This window comes from Anarhichas minor, unplaced genomic scaffold (assembly GCF_050575085.1).
Source record: "Anarhichas minor isolate MPS153535 unplaced genomic scaffold, ASM5057508v1 ptg000014l, whole genome shotgun sequence".
In the NCBI taxonomy this organism is placed as follows: Eukaryota; Metazoa; Chordata; class Actinopteri; order Perciformes; family Anarhichadidae; genus Anarhichas; species Anarhichas minor.
The window spans coordinates 3,558,586-3,582,164 of record NW_027466460.1 but is presented as its reverse complement, the minus strand read 5'-3'; the positions used below and the strand labels follow the sequence as shown (position 1 = coordinate 3,582,164).

The window sequence follows — 23,579 nt, the reverse complement described above, 5'->3', positions numbered from 1 at the left end:
GAGCAGCAGATATATAAATACATATTTGTAATATTTGGGGACACCAATGAACGTACCATGTCAAACATTAAACTGTTTTCGTATATTTTGATAGAAAGTATATTTTGTATGGCACATGGGGTTTTCTAGTCTTGAACACTGATCTTCTCGGAGTGTAACTGGTTGAAAAGTACATATTCGCTATTGTTCGGCCCGTGAATGCATATATTTTTCTGATTATGGCCCATAATCAGAAAGGTTTGACGGCTGCATTATAATTTTAGAGTTTAGTATTAACATGGAATCGTTCTCCCAGCATCAGTTTTGAGACCTTTGTGTTTTATTAAAACTATAGAAAGCAGAGAATCTTGAAATGTCACTTTCCTCTTCATCTATTTGATTTTTCAAGCTGTACTGTGAGCTATCACCATCATCTAGTGAGGAAGAAAAGCCAGATCTATCACTCAACTAAATATGCATCACTCAGTGATAAAATGAGTGGTGAATGATTACTGTGTAAGAACTGATTCTCTATTTCTCCCTTTTCGAACGTCGAGCTGTAGAACTGTAGGTGGTTGAAACGTGTCAGTAAAATCAAACCCAGATTTAATGAGTCAGATAATTGGAACAATTTCTCAGTACATTTTGTCAGTCATAAAGTCTTCTGGTAACAACAAAGAAAAGAAAAACACACACAACAGGAAGTGCATTTCCTTCATAATTTAAAGAAAACAATGAGGTTATAGCTCTAAATCAGAGATAAATCAGCAACAAAGAATCGTCAACACTATTAATGTTGTGAGGTTAGCCACAGTCAGATTTACAATCCAATGAAGAGGCTCTTATTATACAGAATTTACCTAGAAAACAAATCAAAAAATGAATAAATGTTGGTTGGTATTGCAACTAGCTTTCTAGTTCGGGATTTAAAAAACTGCTTCATGTTGTCATTCTGTTGGTTCCTATGGTTACATTCAGTGACACCTCACTGTTGCGGCTACATGCTAGCTGCTGGGACTTGAAGCCACTGGCACAGAGTGACTATTATGCTGCATTGAGGTCTGATGGGCACCATTGTTGAACTGATTTCATTTTTATGAAAATGTCATCATTGTGTCATCAATACGTCTTGATCAAAGTATTTTGTACACTTCCATTTCTCCAGATTGGCTTTCACACACGAATACCACTGTAGCATCAGACGCCACATCTTCTCACCTCTATATGCTCCAGCTTCCACTATTTCAAAGAAATCCATGGAAAACAACACACATATTCCTGCACTGACAAATGTAATCCATCATTTCACATTACACATATACAGTATATGTGCCCATTACTTTACCACGCTACTAATTATAGTGATAAATAAGAGTATTTTCTCTTTTTTCATTTGTCCTTTCTGGAAGACTCACACCTCTTTTGACAGCTGCAGTGGTTGTGGTGTTTTACAGTCATTATAAAACTACATGTCGAATGTAAATTGATGGATTGTGCCATTATACCATGGCAGCAATAACTTCATCGCTGTGGAATGTGTGCATTGTGCAAAAATATGAAGTTCTAGCAGGATTATTCTGAACACACAATAACTTCATGAACCTCATACAATTTACTGCACAGGCTTCAGCCAGTAGTGTTGTCCTTCTGTGACAATTCAAGAGTCAGAATGATTTACTTCACTTAACATCGTCTTTCTCTCCACTTGACTTCAGCCATTTCCTTGATGATGAAGCCAGAATTAGAGCCCGGTCCATCACGAACCCCTGACTTCCCAAATACTACAGTACCTAGCATCCTCATAAAGCAGCGTAATAGAGCAGCTTCTGTGCTCTATCTGCTGCACATGAAGCATGTCACCTCCAAAAGCAAAGCACTGTGATTACAAATTCCCCTAATGTAATGTGTGTGTAACCACTTTAATACATTCAATTTCAATCATAATCTGGACAAAAGCTCACACGAAATATTAGCTAGTTGGTTCCTACAACACTGAATATACTACATGACACTTTGCTTTTACCTACATGTGCGACAATCAGAACTATTATGAAACCATCCATTTTAACGAATGCAGTTTTTAGGATTTACATGTATGTTCAATAATTTCACATTTGTCATACTTGGAATTTTCTCTTTAAAATTCAGGAGTGGACCCGTGGTTTGAGTCATATACAGATAACTTTCACCACAGTGGAAGAAAGCGCTCGTCTGACTTATTAATCATAGATTTCTTAATCTGAATGCATTTGGAGTTTTAATGAGACCGAAATTAAATAGACTAAAATTAACTCATACACATAACCAACGCCGCTGCCAGGATAATTGGTCTACCAACACCCAACCTCGCAGAGCTTAACAATAAGCATTGCTAGCATTCTAACCTCAACAGACACACCCACTCAATCACCAGCTCACCCTCCTTGCCTCTGGGTGCAGGTACAGAGCACTGAGGTGTAGATGGACTTGCTTTGGGTAAAGCCTGATCCCTGCAGCCATGCAATAAACAACAGGCCTCGCTGAATAGACCTGAGTGTGTCCTGTTGTCTGACATTGTAAGTTGGTACTGTTGAGTTGTTGTATGTACTATTGTCTAACGTGCTGTGGAGAGAAATTTACCCTTGGGGACGAGAAAGTCCAAAGTTTAAAGTCTTTGTGCAGTTTGGTGAATTGGAACACATACAAGCAAACCTCAAAAGACAAACATAAGAGAGATTAAGGATAGGAATAAGACAGTGTTCTTGCATGACAGTGTGTAAGATGCAAAAAAAAACATCATTTAGTATTAGCCACAGAAAAACAGATCTAGTTGACTCTTGACACTTGACACATCTTGACATTCTGGTTGTTACCACTGGACAATGCATCAAGGTCATTTGATTTGCCGAATAGCTATAATGTTACTGGAAATGCTACTCGAGATATTAGTGAGTGGAATTAGCGTCCCCTGTGTCACTCGTCCCACTGGTAAATGTGAAGCTGCTGTCCAAGTGCAAAACAGCAGCATTGTCCCGGGATCTGTGAGCTCCTCCTCCTCCCTCCACCAATCAGTAGTCGCCATCCGTTAGTGCAGTATCAGAGCTCGTCTTCATTGTTCCACTTCAAAAACCTCCTTTGCAGTGACACGGTTTGAAAGACATTTCAGATGTTTAACACCTTTGATTAAAATCAAATAAGCACAGTCTCTCTCACAGTACAGTGGTGAATTTCATTCGTTTTTCTAGCCTTTATCGTAAGATTTATTGGTTGTTGTGAAAATTGTTAAAATCCATTTCCACAGTGTTCCATTCTTTCATGTATAGCAACCCAATCACCGGTTCCTATTCTTCAGTGCATTGTGAGGATCTCTGGGACATCTGGTAGGTGGAACTACACAGCCACGTGGCCAATCAGGTATATGTTGTCGTAGAGGTGGCCTACAAAGTCATCCGAGACGTTATGTGCCGCTCGGCGAGTGTTCCTGATAAACTCCCTCTTGGACATTTTGTTTTTGACGTGGGGGCTGGTCAGGTCGATGGACAGCAGGATCAGACTGTAGCACAGCACATACACCGCATCTGCAGAGAGATGATAGAGGTCGTTTTTGTTTCTCGCTAGCTTTCACACAAACTCAGGAGTGTGAGGCTCTAAAGAGAACAGGTCATTTCTGTAGTGTTCAAACTGAGAAGTCAAAGCCCCACTAGAGTCCCATAAAGGCTGAAGTTTCACTGGTCAGATAGAGACTACCCTGTCATGGATTTCAAGCATGTTTCATTAAGTCAGGACCTGAGCCTCACCTCACCTTAAACCAAAATATTACTGAAGGAAGAGCCACAATAAAAGGGGGAGAAAAGGGGCAGTAAAACAAACAAGACTTATTAAATGACATCCTAACATGATGAATAAGACACATACATCTATACTGTGCTACTTATAAATTGCTCTCTAAGGAGTGAAGGGGTAGAACAGCAGTGAAATGAAAGAGCTGACTTGAGAAAGGCAGCCATCCAGCCATCTCCAGCCTTGGGCTCGAAACCATTTCACTAATCCTACTAATCATTTGAGAAGGTCCAAAGAGTTAACAGTAACTTAGTCAGGGATTGGTTTCTGTACGGTCTGCTAACATTAGCCAAGCCCTCAGTTGGTAGATGCACGGTCCAGTGACAATACTGAAGCCGGGGATTACTTGAAAATAAAACCTTGACGGTTTCCCCCTCATTTTGTGGTTGAGCCATTGATTCAGAAGTAACTTCAAAATAATTTCTTCTGTCTGAGTTTTTGGCCCTCTGACTTCAGGGTTAAAACATAGTGACATCTAGTTATGGTCAGGGTAGGTTGGGTACTAATGGTCCAAAGAGGACGTTTCTGAATATTCCGATGACCCCCTGACCTCTCTTGTAACATAAAATCAAAATTCCGACCCAAACACCAGAAATATAAATCGAATCACTCTTTGGAATCGACTGAATGTATTTATGTTCTCCAGAGGATAAAGCCTCTTTAATTTGGGACAGTCCATGAGCTTTCCTCTAGCGCCACCTTCAGGTCAAAGTGTGTGTACACAGTTGTGTACAAATGGATCGCTTTAGCTTACCACAGATGTACTGTGTCTGAGTATATCTTGGCTACTAAGTAACAAGAAATTGCAGGATAGAAAAGCCAAAAGCATGTGCAATGTAACATAGATCCATTCCACCCAATTCAAAATAATAGTTCTTTGGTGTGACAATGGTTACGATGGAAAATGAATGCAAAGGTATCCCAGTACAAGCAGTGATCACAGACCACAAATTAATGTTAACTTATCGTGCCCATCTGAACCCCATCGTCTCATTCACCCTGCACACCTGGTTTGATGTTATAAAACAATTCAACTTGTGGATCCAGTTAAGAAAACTCAGATGGCTTCTTGCATATGACACAGAATTTAAACCAACTTGTAACCTCACCACTAGATGTCACCAAATCCTACACAGTGGACCTTCAATGATTGATTTCTTCAGATACGTATGTACCTGCTACCATTAGACTCATGGTGGATCTTATCAGTCTCACTGAACATGAATTTGGTGCTAAATTTGCCTATTTGCTATGTAAAGATATAGTGGATTAATGTCTACCTGAGGAGAGAATGAAGTCACTCTTCCTCTGTGTGTGGTTTACTCATCTCTTTTCCCTTCGGTGTGAATGGTGTGCTTGAATATTGCCTCTAGTGTGTTTGTGCTTTCTGTCCGTTTATGTCTCCATGGTGGACAGGAGGCCTTGTGGCTCAAGTTCTATCTGCTTAGCACCTGAAGTTGCTTGACTTCATCCTGGATCATATTCTTTACACATGTTTACAATCAATCTATCATTTTTTTATCCTGATTTCCCATATTGTAAGTTTGCTATATTGACTAAAGTTAAATGATCATCAAATAGTAACAATCGCAAGAACTTTTCTTTAGTTTTTACAGTGAATATTTAGTTGTGACTGACTTGGTTTTATACCAGCATACATTTAGCGTGAAGACACTTTTGTTGTTTGCTATGAAGCACAGTTTCATAAGTCCGCCAAAGACCCATAACTATAACTATTGTGTAAGTATTTAATTATTACCAATAAGCATAGGACCACAACTACAAGCCCTTATAGTTAACATACAGTATGTGCTCAGTATTTATGTCTGTGCGTGTGTGTGTGTGTGTGTGTGTGTGTGTGTGTGTACTAACCAGGACTGAGGCCCAGCTCTCGGACAAGGACAGGGTTACAGGTACAAAACCTGTGGCTGAACTTGGTGATGAGGGTCTCCAGATACTCTCCTCTCTCCTCTGGTGCGTGGATGTGTCTGAAGAAGTCCCGCAGAGCGTTGGGGAGGAACTGGTTGCTAAAGTTATGGAGGGTCACCAACTCGTCCAGGACGTCCCGCCTGCGCATCCATAGACACACACAAATACACACCAAATGGCATGATGGGACATTTTTATTTGTACACAGGTAATGAAAGTTACTGAATTATCAGATTTGGAATTCTTATTTCAAGGACAAGGGGCACCAATAATGTATATTTAATATCATAGCAGACACATTAGATAACCAGAAAAATAATAATCTAAAATCATACATCTAATTATTTTAGGGCATGGTTTTAGACTTTCTTAAGGCAACACAGAAGAATCGCACAAAAGAGCTGTTGTCACAGAAGTATCACGTGTTGTTGTGGAAGTCTAGTGATGACATTTCTGGGTATTCTGTGTGGTTCTGTGTTAACCTCTCATCCAGGTAAATCCTCAGCATCTTCCAGTGGAGCCGTCTGGTGTAGAAGATGAACTTAGCCAGCTCTGTTGGATGATCCACTAGTATACCTTTAGACATGAAATAATCGATGCCCTACACACACACACACACACACACACACACACACACACACACACACACACACACACACACACACACACACACACACACACACACACACACACACACACACACACACACACACACACACACACACACACAAGAGAGTGACAGAATCATATCTTGTGAATGCAGACCTAACAGATTCTTAATCCATCCACACACACACTTTGATGATGTCATCATTCTGAGCCTCTGATGTTTCACTTTTCTCTCACTTCAACTTCAAACATCATTTTGTCGTGACATCACTGTTCCAGACACCGACATGTGCTCACACTCAACACACACTGCAGAAGCTGTCATGTGTTACCTCCTGTGCATTAGCATTGAATGTCAGGCAGCCTTCATCTAGTTGTAAGTAGAGTCTTCTATATGAGAAACCAGCAGGTAGTCTTCTGTTGTAGATGGAGCAGTGTCCCCATGTGGACTTACACAGCCTGATGGATCGACACATGTGGGTTAAAGGATAGAAACAAATAAAAAACAACATAATAGAACTTTACTGCATACATGTGGTGAAAAACAAAAAGCTGTCTGGTAAGTTGACCGAAAACAACTGACAAAGACAGCAGTTGACAAAACAAGTTTTTACTACCTTGAACTTTCTCCTGAAAGTCTATCTGTCATCATTTATTTTGTATGTCAGTGTGGCAGATCACACAATGCAGTTCAGAGATAGACGCTATTCATTTAAAGTACACATTGGGTCACCAAACCGGTAAATTTGGTGGCCAAATTATATTTTTGGTGGGCCAAAAAAACTTATGTAAAACAATACAGCCTTTCTTAACTGTGACAATGAAAAGACATTAACAGAATGGAAATACATACAATACTAAAACTCAGTGTCTTAGCTCTGAGCCCTCTTTTCCCTTAACCTGTATTTAGACAGGTAATCTTATTGAGACACGCACCCCTGCCATAGATATTCATCGCTTCCCAGGTCCTGCCACACACAGCCAGCCAGGCACAGGTCAGTAGCATTCAGGTATGACAGGATGGTGATACCTAATTCGGGTGGCAACATCTCCAAATCTATAAAACCATGTTGTTCCTTACCTACAGGAACAGATAAAAAGGAGGAAGGCAGAAATAGAAAACAGATCAGTCAACTGTCTTACATGTCCAGCTCCCTCGTCTCGAAGTCAACAGGTTTTTTGAATGGGTTTTCGGTGAGATGACTGGTCTGTCTTCAACACAAGCTTAAAAGATTTTAACGTTTTGTTCTACGACATAAAATATGTCAGTAAATATCCCACTCCAAAATGTTGAAGCTTTTACGTGTCTTAAAAAAGGCAGTTGCTCACAAGTGGCTAAATGAGACTACAGAGGTTGTCGGGGAAATTAAAAGTCATCACGCCGAACACGGAAAGTCATCTACTCACTAGTCAGCCTCTAGTCAGTTTGTTTATAGCATAACATTACCTTGTGAACAAAACGTCTAAGTATTGACAACATTTGTCTGCCACAGAGTTTATTTTCTGCAATAATACAAAACGCAATGGAAAAATCCCATTGGCTGTTTGTCGAGAAAACGAGTGCAATGCTAACTTCCGGATTGGCCTACAAAAATACCTTATCCCTGCAGCCCTCTTTTGCTGTTAGAGGACAGTAATATTCTATTTCCCAACCCTAAAATGAATTAAAGAGCAGTGCAGAGCTTTTCACAAATAAAAAAGGTAGAAGGAGGTAGCGCTCAAAGAGATTGACTGCTTTGTTGCCTCATGACTTCTGTTGAACACACTGCAAAAATAAGCAGCTCTCTCTTATTGGCTGCCTTAAAACTCCGACCCATTTCACAGTTGTAAATGTAAACATTCCAGATGTGGTCCAGTTTAGTTCCTGTTGCAGTGTATGTGAATGACATAAGCTGACAGGAAGTAGACCTGGTCCCATTGACACACTCTATTCAATATGTGGACGGACTCATTGCAAAAAGTACAGGTGACGGTTGGCCACTCATGGCCCGTATCATACTGAAAAATTAAGAATAGAGACTCCTGTCCTGTGCCTTGGTGGAAATTTGGTTTAGATTTAATCTAATTTATCAACCACTGCAAGAGTAGAAATATTGCTTGCATTAAACTTGCATTCCATAAGACTAAGATCCTTTTAGCAGTTTTTCAAGCCTAATCCTAATGTACTAACTGGTGTTAAAGCCCTTAACTCACCTCAATGAAATCAAATGAAGGCAGCAAAAATGCATGAACCTTGTTGGATTATCTATCTCTGTTTGGAATGTATCACCCTGTACGTGATTCAATGGAAGTGATGGCTTCTTCTGTAGGTGGGCAACCAATCCCTGTTATTTCTAACTATGCTGACTGTATGCACACACCATCATAAATAATGGAAAGGAGAGGGGCAACCAAAGATCAGTAAAAACATTCAAAATACATAATAAGAGCGAGCGTTAGTAGCTAGAGTGTGTGTGTTCGTACCTCCCATGCGTGTTCTCAGCAGATGATAGATGTCGGGGCCATAACACGGCTGAGGAGCTCTTTTCTGGGGATCTCCATCTCTCCCTAAAAGAAGATACTTTGTTGTTTCTACTTTTTTTATTCCATCACTTTCATGACTTGCTTACTTCTATTTAGCATGACAGAGAAGCAGGAGACTATCCCAACATGCATTGTGGTTTAAGATTGACCAGACAGACAGAGTTTTTGTCATCATTTAACTTGATCTACCTTATGAACCATCCCGACCCCTTAGGTCGTCTGGGACTGGTCTACTTTCTGTTCCCAGAGTCAGAACTAAACATGGAGAAGTTCAGTTTTTCTGCTCCACATTTCTGGAACAAAGTCCAGAAAGCTGCAGACCCTCAGCTCCTTTAAATCAAGATTGAAGACTTTTCTGTTCGCTGCTGCCTTTAATTGAACCAGATTCAAGGATATTAATCAATTTCTGCATTTCTGCATTTCACTACTGCATTTTATTTCTTACACTGCTTTTTAGTGTTTTAATGACTGATTTTAATGTTTCAATGAATGTTCTTAATTGTTTTTAAATCTCCTTTTCTTTTGCCTTATGTTTTGATGCTTTTAATGCTTTTATGTGAAGCACTTTGAATTGCCTTGTTGAAATGTGCTGTACAAATAAACTTGTCTTGCCTTGATCAACAGATAACTTCAGTCAGATGTATTATTATCTTTGGCGCTTTTTTATTCTTACAGTTTTGTTAATAATGTGTTCATACAGTATGGTTTTACTGGTGCCTTTCTTCACAATGTACAGTATTTACTTTTAGTTTATTGTGTAAATTGTAAAACCCTGAAAATTTGACACTCATTATAGTGTATATGTATGAAATGAGGTGCTCGTTGAATTTCAGATGAATGAAAGTAGTGATTAAGTTCAAACTTGTTTTTTGCTCTACTCGCCTCCTTTGAGTAAAACGTTACTTACTGTAAGCCACTACAAGAGATTACACTTCAAGACTTTTGTTTGCAAAATCCTAGGAGCATAGCAACAAGAAAGAGACACATTGCTAGGGGCAAAACAATTACAAGAAAAACTGCTTTGAGAAACACCGGAGCAAGAATGACAGGTGGAGTCAGATTTATAGCAGACAAAAGGATGAAAGTATTGGAATCCTGGAAACAGAAAACTAGTAAGAGTAAAAGGCTGATGGAGACCAAGCTAATGAAGTGATTATATATAATATATTATTATTATTATTTTATAATATATTACATTATTATATTATATTTATATTATATATATATATTATATTATATATAATAATGTAACTGTGTAACACTAACCACTGATGAAAACCACTTGTTATTGCTAGTTGTTATTTGGATAATACAGTGATAGATAAACATCCGGTGTATTTTTATCCACTTCATTTAAAGAATTACTCTCACTTTTAGCAGTAAACTGAAGCTTTATGCGACATGACATGGTGCATGTCATTTTCAGTTCATTCTGTTATTTTCTCTGAACAGCAATGATTCTGCAATGGGTGGAAGCTGCACAGATTGAGTTTGATTTATTTCATCGTCTGTCAATTTTAAACTGTGTTGGTTCTTTTAAATGTCTTAAGAACTTTTGGAAAAGGTACACGATGACATCTGGCTCTGATTTACCTGCCCTTATTCTTTTTTTTGTGTCTGGTGGAATTACTGAAGGAACACACCGACAGTGATTATATTTTTGACAAATAACACAATCTTGAGGTTCAAAATGTCTAGTCAAACAATTAAATAAATCCATATTCTTTATTTTATTAACATTAGAGGTACATAACATAAACAGGAACTTAAAAAAAAAAAAGATATTTAAGTTGGTGCTTGCTGTGCTAATATTGAGTTGAAAGTTTATTTATACGGACTGAAACCCAGAACCTTAAATAAATATATAAATAAACCTTAATAACAAACTCATATTGTATCGGAAATGAAACACAACCTTTGTGATAGCAGCAGTCACGCACAAACTTTAAAATCCTCAGCCAAAAGTAATTAGTAAAGAAATGTGAGGATTACCTTGCTCTTGTCCTCCTCCTCCTCGGTCAGCCAGTCGGTCTGCAAGCTCTTCCTGAAGCTGCAGCTGTTGTCTGGGAGGCAGCCTCCACAGTGCTTGACCCATCTATATGGCAGCGCAGTAACACAATACAAGCTGGTCACTTGGATGATGATATAATATAACAATATGCTGTAACACAGCTGACCCACGTGTAAGGTAATAAGTGACACACGGTGCCTGCACACTCTTTCTCATTTATACCTCACAGGAGAGGTACTGCACATGATCAAAGGGTGTACTGTGAGCAGCACATTGGACAACTGCTCGTACAGCAGTATGTTTACATGCAATAATCTGCTCATATTTGTGATGATTTATTTCAATATCCCATTTATGTATTGTGCATAAACAATATGTTGGTTACATACATCTGACTAAACTAGTTGTGGTTTTCCAAAAGTCAACATCTTATCCATGTGTATGTCAGTGAGTTACTAGTTAGGCAGGAAAACAATTAATATAACCTGTTATGATCTTCCATTACTGGCAACCTAATAGAGCAGGCAACTCCACAAGACAGTGTGGAAATCAGTTCAGGAAAAAAAATCCAGAAACACTTTGATTGAAGATGATCACAAATAAGATACGACTCACTCATATAAGAATACCATATGCCCACTGTACTTCAAACAACATGTACTAACCACTGGGCGGAATGGTTCTCAGATTCTTACAATACATTGTCTTGTATCATATCATTCCGACTATCCACTAGTGAATAAAATAATTCACCACTAGTTATATACAAAATCTTCCCAACAATCTGGTGTTTACAATGGGAATGATATAATGTGTTATTATCATTTCCTCTGGTTAATTTGTTCGCACTGCTAGTCTTTCATGTTAAAGCATATGTGCTGCTGAAAAACACTAAAAACTGGTAAAACCAGACTGTTCCATTCAAGTCTCAACTATTACATAGGAATTCTTAACACTGTACAGTGTTCGATAGACTCAATCATGCCTATGATAGTATCTTCTTCAATAGCATACAGCTACCATTCAACAAGGTCAGATTATATTTGGGTCAGCTAGTTATTTTATAATTCAATGCATAATGTTCTACAACTGCTTATTCACTTCATTATATTATGAAAAAAATAATCAATGAACTAAGTGATAATGTATGACGGCATGCTATATATTGCATTCTATAGTTTCCTGTGTTAGACAATATTTCAGAGTTCTTACAATTAAGAATGCATGTAACCCTTCTGACACCTCATCAGCATCTACTTAGAGCATTGTCACAACTCTGTGCTGATGAACTTCAGAATAGAAACAAAGCAGCAATGCACTGTCGGCCGGTCCTTCTTCAGTATTAAACTGCCCACACTTCTTTCCTCTCAGCCTGACTAACGTCAGCTGTATTGCATAAACAAATCCATTACACTGTTGTAAACATCAACGTTGGAAGTTCGAGCTAGCAAGGTAGTCTGACCTTTAGTCCCGCCTTCCCTTCGATATCATTGGTCACACATATCAAAACAGCGTTCAAAATGGAAGGTCATTGGCTGAATTAGCTTTCACTCACAATCTGATCTTATAAATCCCCGAGTTAGCTTACAAAGCTAGTTTAAGTTGACGAAGACAAACTAATTGATTTTGCTGCACTATTAAAGGACGTTGGCCCCATTTATTTTTCAAGCATAGTGCAGTACTTCCTAATGAGTACGATACAGTAACCCTGAACTACTTACCTGAGTTTAGTAATTCCTCTGACAACCCGACCTGCACACAAGTACAGCTGGAAATACAGTGTCCTTGCTATCCAACGTATCCAGTTGTCATGTCACTTAGCAAAGTACAATTAAAAATAGAGCAGTTGCTCCCGTGCTCAGGAGGAACCTTTCATGTCGTTGTTCTACCACTACCATCCTCTGTTTTCTCACTCCTCCTCCTGTGCCATCTGCCGGTCATCACAGAAACTGATGAACTGAAGGAAAATTAAGACTTTTACAGTGAGTCAACATCATTCGTTTTCTTTGTGAATACGCGCTGCCTATGACAAATTAATAAACTAACCTCAACGGGAAAAGAGCAGAGAACAGTGTGCGTACAGTTTACGTCACTGACGTCAACCTGCGTACAACAGCCAATCATGTTTCGTGCTGTTGATCACCCGGTAGAAACAAAACGACTGTTCCTTCGTTTCCCCAGACGGGACGAAATAAAACTTAGCTAGGCAACACTAGAAGACTGCAGCGAACTCATTGAAATTGTAACACTGTTATTTGAATATTCAAACACGACGTAAAGGTTGTAGTTAGTGTTGTCTAATTTTGCTTCGACCGTATTTGTGTTGCCACTCCAGTTAGCCGTTTAGTTTGGCGCGTCTCTCTTTGTTACAGATAAAGATGCAGTCCACTGGAGATGTCCAAGGATGTCTTCGTAAACTGGAAACTCTCCTGCGGGCGATAAAGTACCCAGGATATGTCGACTACAACGGGTAACAACACAACACATATCTGCCTGACGGACGCTTTATAAAAGCACAGCAACTCCAACATACATAAAGGTTTCCAGTGCTAGAAGCCCATATAACACCACACGTTAATATTTAACTAACTAGCCTGGCGTGACATGTGACATTAACGTACAGTCAGTAGGAAGCTAACGCTAGTGGTAGCAGCAGTCAGCGAGTTTAGCTAACGTTAACCGCTAACGGTGTTGTCAAACGGAATATGAAAGATTTAACTGTTGCATGCGTTACTGTTACATTTCTAACAGTTAAATAATACCGATGCAGTTTACAGTCGGGGACAACTAAAACATTTTAGTTTTCTTACTATGCTTAACGTTGCGTGTACGACTTTATCTGCTGTTTGGTTCATACAAACACCAGTATGTGGTGGCCTCTGCCTCAGGTGGTGTAATCTGCAAATGTAAATGAATGACCTACCTTATTAAAGACATAGAACATGTCCTCAAGTCTTCAATGACTTTGTGTGGAATACCTCTTGTAACGTTGCCTGTCGACCACAAGGCATCACTATTGTCACAGTGTAACGTAATGACCATGTTCTGCAAAACTTTTATTCCAAAAGGAATTGCAGTTTGTCTCTAGGTGTTCCTTGGCCACCACCCAAACCTGCATATTGTTTGTTTGTTTGAATTCAATATTTTGCTTTATTTTGTAGAAAACTCACAGACATAGACATCTACCACAAACACAGCAATGGTTATGAGATGTGAGCGCTGGCTGGCATTGTTTATGTTTTAAGATCTGATACACAACTTTTTACAAATGCACCAAACCATGATGAGCATAACACTTCCATGTAATAAACATAAGAACCATGTGTTGAAAATGTAAACTGTGAGTTGACATAAACAAACGCAGAGTGTGTTCAGATAAATATGTATTTGAATATAGAGTGTATGTCAATGCATATGTCTGTCTACACACATGATGTTTCTGAGCAGCATACCCTGGTAGACTATATGTTTGGTCATCTAGTCCAGATTAATTCAGATAATAATAATGAATTAATAATTACCTTTCCACATACAAATAGTTGTATATAAATCATCAGTACATCACAGTTTAATTGCCAATGAGTTTATATTCACTTCATTAAGCAAAATATGTCTGTTGATTTTGCCAACTATTGTCTAATACAATTCTGGCACCATATAAAGAAATGAAATGTGTCAGTCACTTTTTGCCCAAACACAACTGTGTATGAACTTCATTTTAGGATGAGTTGTGACAACTGTAGGATTGTTAGCAGCGTGGACTTTACATATCAGATTCTCTCTGTCCTCATTTGCAGTTTTTCTCACAGTTTAGCACGTTGTTCTTTGTTTCTCCACCAGCCTTTCCAAAGGAGATCCCTCTGCTTTTCTGCCAATTGTGAGCTTCACCCTCACCTCCTTCTCTCCACCCTTTGCTAAGCAGCTAATGGAGGCTGGACAGGAGCTGACTGGCAAAACTGACCTCCGATTCACTGACACTCTTTATAAGGTAACACATACACACGTTCTGAGCGCTGTGTTTTCACAGATGCAGCGTTGCAAAATGTTGTCAAGTTTCTCAATTCCCATTTGTCTATATTTTGGGCTGTATAAATTGAATTGAATTGAACAGTGGATTTTTATTTCACACTCAAAATTCTTCTTCTAACCTGTTGTCCGTTCCACTATATGTGTGTGTTTTGTGTGTGTAGGTGCTGAGAGATATCTTCCACTATAAACCCATACTGACCAAGCAGCAGTTCCTCCAGTGTGGTTTCTCTCAAAGGAAAATCTCTGTCATCTGTGACATCATTAACTTGGTCCTGAAGAAACACAACCAGCTGAAAAAGGTACAGAACTTTTTAATGGTTTATTTTTATCTACATGTGTGTGTCTTGAAAGCAGATTGCATAATCTGTAAGTGTAATTGGTAACATTAAATGCAATGCAGTCTGCCTTCTTTTATGGGCGACCGTGGCTCATGGGGTAGAGAGGGTTGTCCGGTAACCGCAAGGATGGTGGTTCGGTCCACGGTTACTACATGTGCTGTGCCGAAGTGTCCCTGAGCAACACACTGAACCTCTAACTGCTCCCCGGGCGCTTCTCAGGGGCAGCCCACTGCTCCCTATATACTAGGGATGGGTCAAATGCAGAGAACTAATTTCCCCACTGCGGGACTAATAAGGGATTTAAAATAAAAACAATATAGAGCAATCTGAGATGTTGGATCATGAAGATCATTGAATTCATCAGTTCTGCTTGGTGAGACCAAACTTTTGTTAGATTTTTTTCTGTTATTAGTACTGTAACGTACTATCCCACACACTATTTATTCAAAATTTGTACTTTTGTTCGAATGTGGGAAAACATTAAATATTTAAACTGTAATGACCTTTTCAAATGCAAAATCTGTATACGCAACACACCTTTTCAAGTAGTTTACCTAGTGGTCCAGCAGAGCGTGCTCTTAAAATGTACTAACGGCTTGACTTATTGCATGTTTTATTGACCTCAGTCCATCAGTACATGAAAGGACACTAGCAAGAAAAACCACACTTATCAGATAACTACAACAACGAGACACCTGAGAAGCAGTACGTGGAAGTATTTTGAGTTCTACACCGGAGATGGCAAAATTCTGCTGACTTACTGGGAATCCCCACGGGAAGCACGACGTAAGCGAGTCATAAGCGTTCTGACATTTTATCAAAACACTGACTCTGTTTCTGGTAAACGTCTGTCAGTAGCAGCTGCTGGGGAGCTGAGTGGACAGCGGCCCGCTATCGTCCCTTCACCAGGCTGACTGACAGCAGACATTTACTGAACCAAAATAGTTTTTATGTGGGGTCCATGGGAAGAAAACAATAGTGTTTGTAGGGCTATGTGTAGATTGAGTAGGTGTGGACTGATTGTTCCTCGAGTGACAAAATCTTTCAAACGCTTTCAATGTGGATTGGATGTTACTCTACAATGACAACAAATCTGTGGACTCACCTGCTAGCTTTCCACCCAAGCGAGGCAGAGGAGCCACCAGATGCGAAAGCAGCCATGTCAACAGTACAACCGTGTCTGACATACTCATCCTCAGGACCCTCGCCAGGAGTAAAGAGGCTGTCAATGATAAGATGGCAAGATTTATATGCAAGAATATGCTGCCCATTGGTATTGTTTCAAGGTTTTCAGGGTCTAGTGACGGAACTGGAGCCACAATATATACAACACCAAGCCCCACCACAATCTCAAGGAACAAATTGTAGTTGTTTATTATAGAAAATATATAGACGTTACTTAAAGGTAAAACACACTCTGACCACCGACAGAAGGACAGAGCTTGGGCATGCCTAGTGTTCATTTTGTCGACTACTTTTATATTTAGTCTTAGACCTGAGATCAAAATTCCTTGTTAGTTTGAGTCATATTTACACAACCTTATCCTTTTTATGCTTAGTCAGTTTAGTCTAGGCCAGGGGTCGGCAACCTTTACTATATCCAAAGAGCCATTTTGCCCTATTTTCTACCAAATAAAATTCGTCTGAAGCCGCAAAAGCTATTTGATATCACAGCTTATAAAGTTGTATATATAGTTACATTATATATACAAAAACTATAGTTTGTTGTATTTATGAAAATATAGAACAAGAATAAAGACAATTCTTGACATCATTTTGCAATTTTACCTGTTATAACAATATCAAACTCTTATGAAGAGGAGAGTTTGCTGCAGCAGTTGAGAAATCGCTCTTTTTCGCTCATCTCCAGGGTGACACTTTTCAGCAAATGCTGTGTGCTTGTTCTGGAAGCATGCAGGTAAGCCAGCATCGTTGGCAGTGAAAGCAAATGAATACGTCCACGCAGAGTTAAACTCTATTTTCCTCCGTGACTTTTCTTTTTTTGGATTTATCCATTGATAGTTTACCGAGGGCGGGGGTCTGCAAATCATGATTAGTTACCTGCAGGGAAAAGCGCTTGACAGGGGTAGAGGATTTAACTGCCTGTGGGAATAATTAACATATAAGATTCTGTTCATTCTTGCTTATAAATTATATTCTCTCTGAACACGTTTCTCTTTTTGGAGAGAGTCATGTGAGATAACTTCTTCGATTAGCGCAATTTCCCTGCTCTTCTTTCTATTTCCTTGTCTCAGCCCCGTGTGTCACGGTGTGTGTAAACCTCGCTCGAGTCAGGAAACTTGTCAGAATACCCATATTTGATTGGCTGAGCTGCAATATGATGTGATTTGCAATGCATTGGTCGGTGTGTTTCCTGCACCGCCGAACAAGTGCCGTAACAGCTGAATAAGAGGCGCCGGTTAAAGTTTAAACTCGGTGCCCAATATGTATAATTCCGAATTATCTTTCGGTTTTTAGTTCCTGGGTCCGGATCCGGTGCGGCAGTTGGGGACCTCAGGGAGCCGCAACAGAGAGGTTGCCGACCCCTGGTCTAGACCAAGAATGAGCATTTTAGTAAAGCTTCAGAAAACTTCTTTCAAATAAGCTTTCATCCAATTGATTTTATGATTTTAAAGAGCTGGTACTTAAAATTTCTCACAAAATGATGGGTTGCATAATTAAGAATGCTGCTTTGTGGAGACAGTGTCAATTCTGATGTTATTAATTGAAGCTACACATCCAGAAGTGGTACCTTTTTCTGATTTGCATATTTATTTAAAACAGAACGCAATACAACAATGAGGCCCGTGGATTGATGGAACACACTGTCTTTACAATAAACACCTATTACAAAGACAGACCTGGCAGGCTGTTTTCAGTCGGTCATAGTGGCCTGCCACTTAAATGAGAGAGCTTCACTGCCACTACTGTTATACATTGAGGCATAAATAGAGCATTTGCCCAAAGTTGGATGACAGATGTGGTCCAGCTTAGTTGGCTGGACTGGCAGCTCTGGATTAAAATTGTAATGATCATCAGGGTAATGAAAGTTTATTTTCACTAAGCTACAGATGGCCTGCGTGTTCCAGTCACACTACCAGGGGACAGCCACACACAGCCATAAAGTGTAGCAGTAACTCAATCCCCTAGACCTAAAACAAATCATTGGACTGCTACTATCTGTGCGGTGACAGTGGGGAAGTTTAGAGGTTAACAAAAATGACGACAAACAGCAACTCTGTAACATAACCAATAGGATTGTGTCTTTATGTGTGATGTAGCCAAGAGTAAGATGTCCTGCCTCACACAAGGATGACCGAGGAGAAGCTCATCCAACACTGACTGATGCAGACACTGTAAGTATCGTGTAAAGATACCGACACACACTCTGACCATACAAGCCCAAAACTGTATTTTCCGTTGACACGTCAACACTGACCAGAGTTCAGTGTTGAGTTTTGACTTGTTTCATTTGAGGAACAGAGCAGGTGTATACCCATAAAAAATAGACAATTATGTATATTCTGTACAATTTAATAATACAAAAGGCAGCTTTCTTGACAATACAGATACCTAATTAAAAAGCCAGTTACCTAAAGACAAAAGAAATTAGTTGTCTATTATGAATGGATCCATTCTTGGGTAGTTTAGTTTTTGTAAATGCAATAAGCTGTTCATCAGTATGGCATAAGTTGTGAGAGCCTTGAATGTGCTTGTCAGAGGGTGTGTTTTGTTACAGAGAAGCAATTCATACTTTTAAACCTAAATGAATGTCACTGAAATATACAGGAACATTAGCAAGGATGTCAAGTGGTAAATGAGCAGCAATCAGCAGGTAGGGGGTGATATTTACAGAAAGGTGTGATGTGTCAAATGAATGACGAAATGTGCATTAGGACGTTCTCTTCAGTTAAATACTATTGTGTTTTTATGTGTTTAAGGTGTCCGAGAGGCCATTTGTTGTGAATCACGTAGAAAATTCCTCCACTTTTCCTAAAAACTCCTCTTCTGTGGAAGAATTCTCCTCCCATGATGTAACCTGTACCTCTCGTAATGAAGTGTACTCCTCCAATTCTCCTGGAAATGGGATCACGGAGATGGCAGGACATGAGGAGGACAAGGATAACATTCTTTACGTAAGCATTTATTTAACCAGTACAAAGACTAAAGCTGGGCTCTGACTACAGGAGTTTTAAAATCATGACACACATAAGAAGAATCTTCACAAATGTTCTTCTCTCTAATCTCAAACATGCACACACTTCAAGATTTGAATTTAATGGCACATCACAGACTACAGGGTATCATTAAGCTTTTTGTGCCAGAGGGAGCAACAAACCACCTCACGCGATCTCTCTCACGTGATCCAATGGGGAAGCAGATGTAAACAAAACTGGCCTGAGGTGGTTCTACAACTTGCTGTAGAAATTCTTTGCAGTGAGAAACAACAAAAGCAGAAGGCTAAAAGAGTCTGGATGAGAAAAGGAATGGGGGAACGTGGTCAACACGGGTTCTCTATTCAGCGAGAACCGGGGGTGAGAATTTAAGTGTCCGTTTTAATGTCTGTCAACAGTGGTATGCTAGCTAACGTTATCCTCAAGAGCTAGAAAGTTTACCGTTGCCTGGAAACACTGTCAGCTGCCATGGCTCGTCTCTCATTGGCTATTATGGTTATTATTATTATCTCCGTTTGGAAATTAGTGAGGCTGCGAACGGTTCAGAAGGATTAAGACTAGATCTGTAGTCACATTAACAGATTATCTGGGCCGAACATCAGTACAGACCAATACCGGATTTTCCCTCCCAATTGTCGGGGGGTGATTCAGGGTTGAAATGGCCCTAAACTCCTGTAGTCTGAACCCATCTTTAAGCAAACGCGACCTTTGAGTGGTCACGTTGTTCTCATGGGAGAAGCTACAATGCTGGGGTTTGAGTTCTGTACCGGAACCTTGAAAGGCCTACAGTTCTGAGGACCACTGGATCAACCACACATCTTTGCAGAGGAGTCGGAACACGTGTAATGTAACTGTGTTTACTGTCTGTCAGTCATCAGAGGTCGAGGGAAGGCTCTCAGCTCTGGAAGCTCAGCTAGGGAGTCTTCTGTCTGGGATGGTCAGGCTCAATATCCTGGAGAAACGCCTGGAGAAACTCGACAAACAGAGAATCACAGACAAGGTTGATATGACATTCTTTACTCTACTTCTTTAATATTGTCTTCATTTGACAGGCAGCAAGAAAAATGGGTAGCTCAAGTCAATCACTCTGTTTGGTTCATACAGGACTCAAGCTCAAGGAATTCCCGTCGGCCCATAGCCCCAGAAAATAGGATTGGGAAGGAAACTTTATTTGGGATAAGACTTGAAAGAGAAATACCCTGCTATGTTACAATGAACAGAAATGAAGGAAACGATAGAGATTATGGCCATAAGTGGGCACAGGTGTGAAACCTCTCTCCAGAGCTACTGGTTATTGAAAGTCAGGGACCGGAGAGAGCAGAGCAACATCCTCACCAAGCAATACACCTCTGTTTAACAAATGCAGGCAAGCCTAATACAAGCCGTTATCAAAGTCATCCTACTGGACACTTTTTGAGATAAATGTAAATAAATAGCCAAATTGAAATCAATATAACAATAGCATGTGATGAAAAAAGAAATATGCTAGCTGCCTGTGTAGACTATGTTCCATAGCACCCGCCTCGATATGTGCAGGCAGCCAGCCAGCCCAGGAGGTACGATTTTAAGATAAGATATACTTTATTGCTTGGGCAGTAGGGCTGTACACAGCTGCAATCCTCTCAAAACAATACATAGCCAAAAGACAAGGTAGAAAAACATGTCAAATGGTGGCCATGCCCTGATAGATCCAAATAACTATAAATACATAGGCACCATAAAACAGGTAAGAATTGTGAAAGACGTGAGACCGAATACATGAAACCACATAAAGCAGTGCCTCCTTCCTGTGAACCACAAAAACAAGGATTGACCAGTTTTCTTCATTGTGAATATTGTTATTCATTAAGAAAAAACTTAAAATTGAAATGTGGCTATAACTCATTATGCCACCCTTGATGCCCGTTTTTATAAAAGCAATAGCTCACTTCAGCCTGTGATATGTTGTGATTGTATATTATATTGTTGTAACATACCATTGCAGCCACCTTTTCTATTTATCATGTTCTACTCCAGAATGAAGGAGAAGTCATCACTATATCCAGAGAGAGCTGGGAAAATCTGATGAGCAGAGTGCTGTTATTGGAGACTAAACTAGATCTGAGCAATATACAGGTAGTGTACATGCTGTGACATTTCATTTGAATCTCCTCGTAGACTGTTACACTGAATGTCTTGTTTTGTGGTCTGTTTCTGCTTATTAGTGTGTTTATTTTACTAAACAAGCCTTTTCACATGACAATGGTGGGTTGTAACAAATTGCTAATCAAAGCTAATGCCCTGTAATGTATACACTACAAGATGAAAACCCTGAAGACAAGTCGTTGTTTGGAGGGCTACAAGACAGAATTACTGGATTTTATCTGGAAAAGGTCAAGTAGCCTGTCGTAATGAACACTAGAATGTGACCAGGATCAATACTGTAATAAAGTGAAGTCCGTCAGTCATGTTGATGTATCAGGAACGTAGCTGTTCAGTTGCATCAAACATCTCACGATTGCCGAGACAGTGAGGTATACATGTGCATCTGAATAGACTGGTACATGAAGAACTTCAGTCTCATGATGCTCCATCTTACCCTCAGTCAAGGACAGGGGGATGGTGATGGAAGGTCACTGCACTTACCAGATTATACAACCGTTAAATCTGTTCATAGTGGGAAACTCTTGTATAGGTTAAGCTGTAGTGTTGGTCACCTTCAGAGGTGGTTAAACTGTGATTAGCTTGAAACTAGCACTAAACCACTTTTCAGATGAATCCTTGACTAAGCACATTTTTAAAATGACCTTTGCTTTCTCGTCTCTTTATCTTAGTTAAGTGTCCCGCTGCCGTGTCCGTCATCTGCCTCGTCCTCTTCTTGCACCATGTCTGATGCTTCAAAGGTGAGACAGAGCAAAGGACTCATCTTGCTGTCACTATGGATACAAAAAAAGATTAGATTTCAATCATTAGGTCATTATTTTATTTTATTTTATATCAAACAAGTAATATACTGTATATTATTGTCATACTCTGGACTGCAGCCACAACATTGAGGAAAGCTTTGTTTTCTTGTCTGTCCTGTTTATTTTTCCAGGAGGACCTCAAAGACAGACTAGAGAGGATCACCAGCATGTAAGTTCTCCAGACTTCACTGAAAAGGAGTTCACATTCACCACCTCCTGGTTGGGAAATCAGTCTGCTCCCTGATTTTCATTCATTGATGTGTTTTTAGCTTTCCCATTTTTTAAATGTGTACACAACTTAAGTTCCAAATCTGGCTAACCTTGTTAGCTGTGCCCTCCAACAAAACTACAAAGTTAGCTGTGTTTAAGATCTGATACCTTTCACACAGTTATTGATGTTTTTGCTGCATCCATCCTGCTTTGATAATAGCAGCACCAGTTGCCCCTCCAACCTTGAATCTTATGAATGTTTTTTTGATCTAGTTGGGTTTATCAGATTAATAATGAAATCATTTTTACAATATGTGTGTTTGTGTATGTCTGAACATTTTAGGTTGAAGAGCACCTCCAGTCTGCTGAAGAACACAGAATCTTCCACAACACTGCAAATTAATTATGACAAATATTCATCACTTTAGTTTGGGTTCATTGAAATATTTTACTTTTCTATTGTTTTGGCATTGTCAATGTTCATAATTGAACCTAATTATCACCATTATCTGCCTGTCCGCTTGCGTTGTATTTTTCCTAGCAAGCTATCTGAACTTTAGACAAGAGACTCTACTGTTGGAGCTTTTAACTCCAGTCTTAAGGGAAATGACTGAATGAATGTCCAGGAATAAAGGCCTTGGCTGATGAGAGTGCAGTCAATGATTTTCTAATTATCACAAATAAATGTACAAATGTTAAAACTGAAGGTGCTTGTTTGAAGTGTTTTTCATTTAGTGAAATTGGTAACTTATTTCTCAATTGTGTTCACTTTTTTCATAACTCACACAGTCAGCCCAACAGAAGTCAATGTTATCTATACTGTGGATCACATTTCATTGCTTTGACAATGAACACACGAAATATTTCAAGGCTCGTAAACCAAAAAGCAACCAGAAACTACAAAGAACGACTTTGTAGACACCTTGTAAGCAAAGCAAACTCATTAACAACCAGTGAGGAGATGAACATAAAGAGACCATATTCGGCAGTGGTCTAGGCTGCATATTGTCAC

The 23,579-nt window shown here is 39.5% G+C and overlaps 2 protein-coding genes across 3 annotated transcripts; one reads left to right on the top strand and one right to left on the bottom strand.

The window, feature by feature from the left end:
- Positions 1-568: 568 nt before the first annotated feature.
- On the bottom strand, positions 569-13,034 carry fbxo8 (F-box protein 8). Of its 2 annotated transcripts, XM_076091085.1 has the most exons (9): positions 12,917-13,034; positions 12,592-12,827; positions 10,852-10,954; positions 8,800-8,883; positions 7,273-7,417; positions 6,669-6,795; positions 6,210-6,328; positions 5,671-5,867; positions 569-3,536 (listed from the first exon to the last, which is right to left on the bottom strand). In XM_076091085.1, exons 3-9 carry the CDS (start codon positions 10,952-10,954, stop codon positions 3,349-3,351), a joined length of 963 nt encoding a protein of 320 aa, XP_075947200.1. In that variant the 5' UTR covers positions 12,592-12,827; positions 12,917-13,034; the 3' UTR covers positions 569-3,348. The 2 variants fall into 2 exon arrangements, with proteins under 2 accessions (XP_075947200.1, XP_075947199.1); XM_076091084.1 differs by having other exon boundaries at positions 12,592-12,947.
- Positions 12,527-23,273, top strand: cep44 (centrosomal protein 44). The gene is made up of 10 exons (XM_076091083.1): positions 12,527-13,340; positions 14,711-14,858; positions 15,061-15,198; positions 18,519-18,593; positions 19,179-19,373; positions 20,284-20,412; positions 21,429-21,527; positions 22,226-22,294; positions 22,489-22,526; positions 22,911-23,273. Exons 1-10 carry the CDS (start codon positions 13,249-13,251, stop codon positions 22,993-22,995), a joined length of 1,068 nt encoding a protein of 355 aa, XP_075947198.1. The 5' UTR covers positions 12,527-13,248; the 3' UTR covers positions 22,996-23,273.
- The last annotated feature ends 306 nt before the right edge of the window (positions 23,274-23,579 follow it).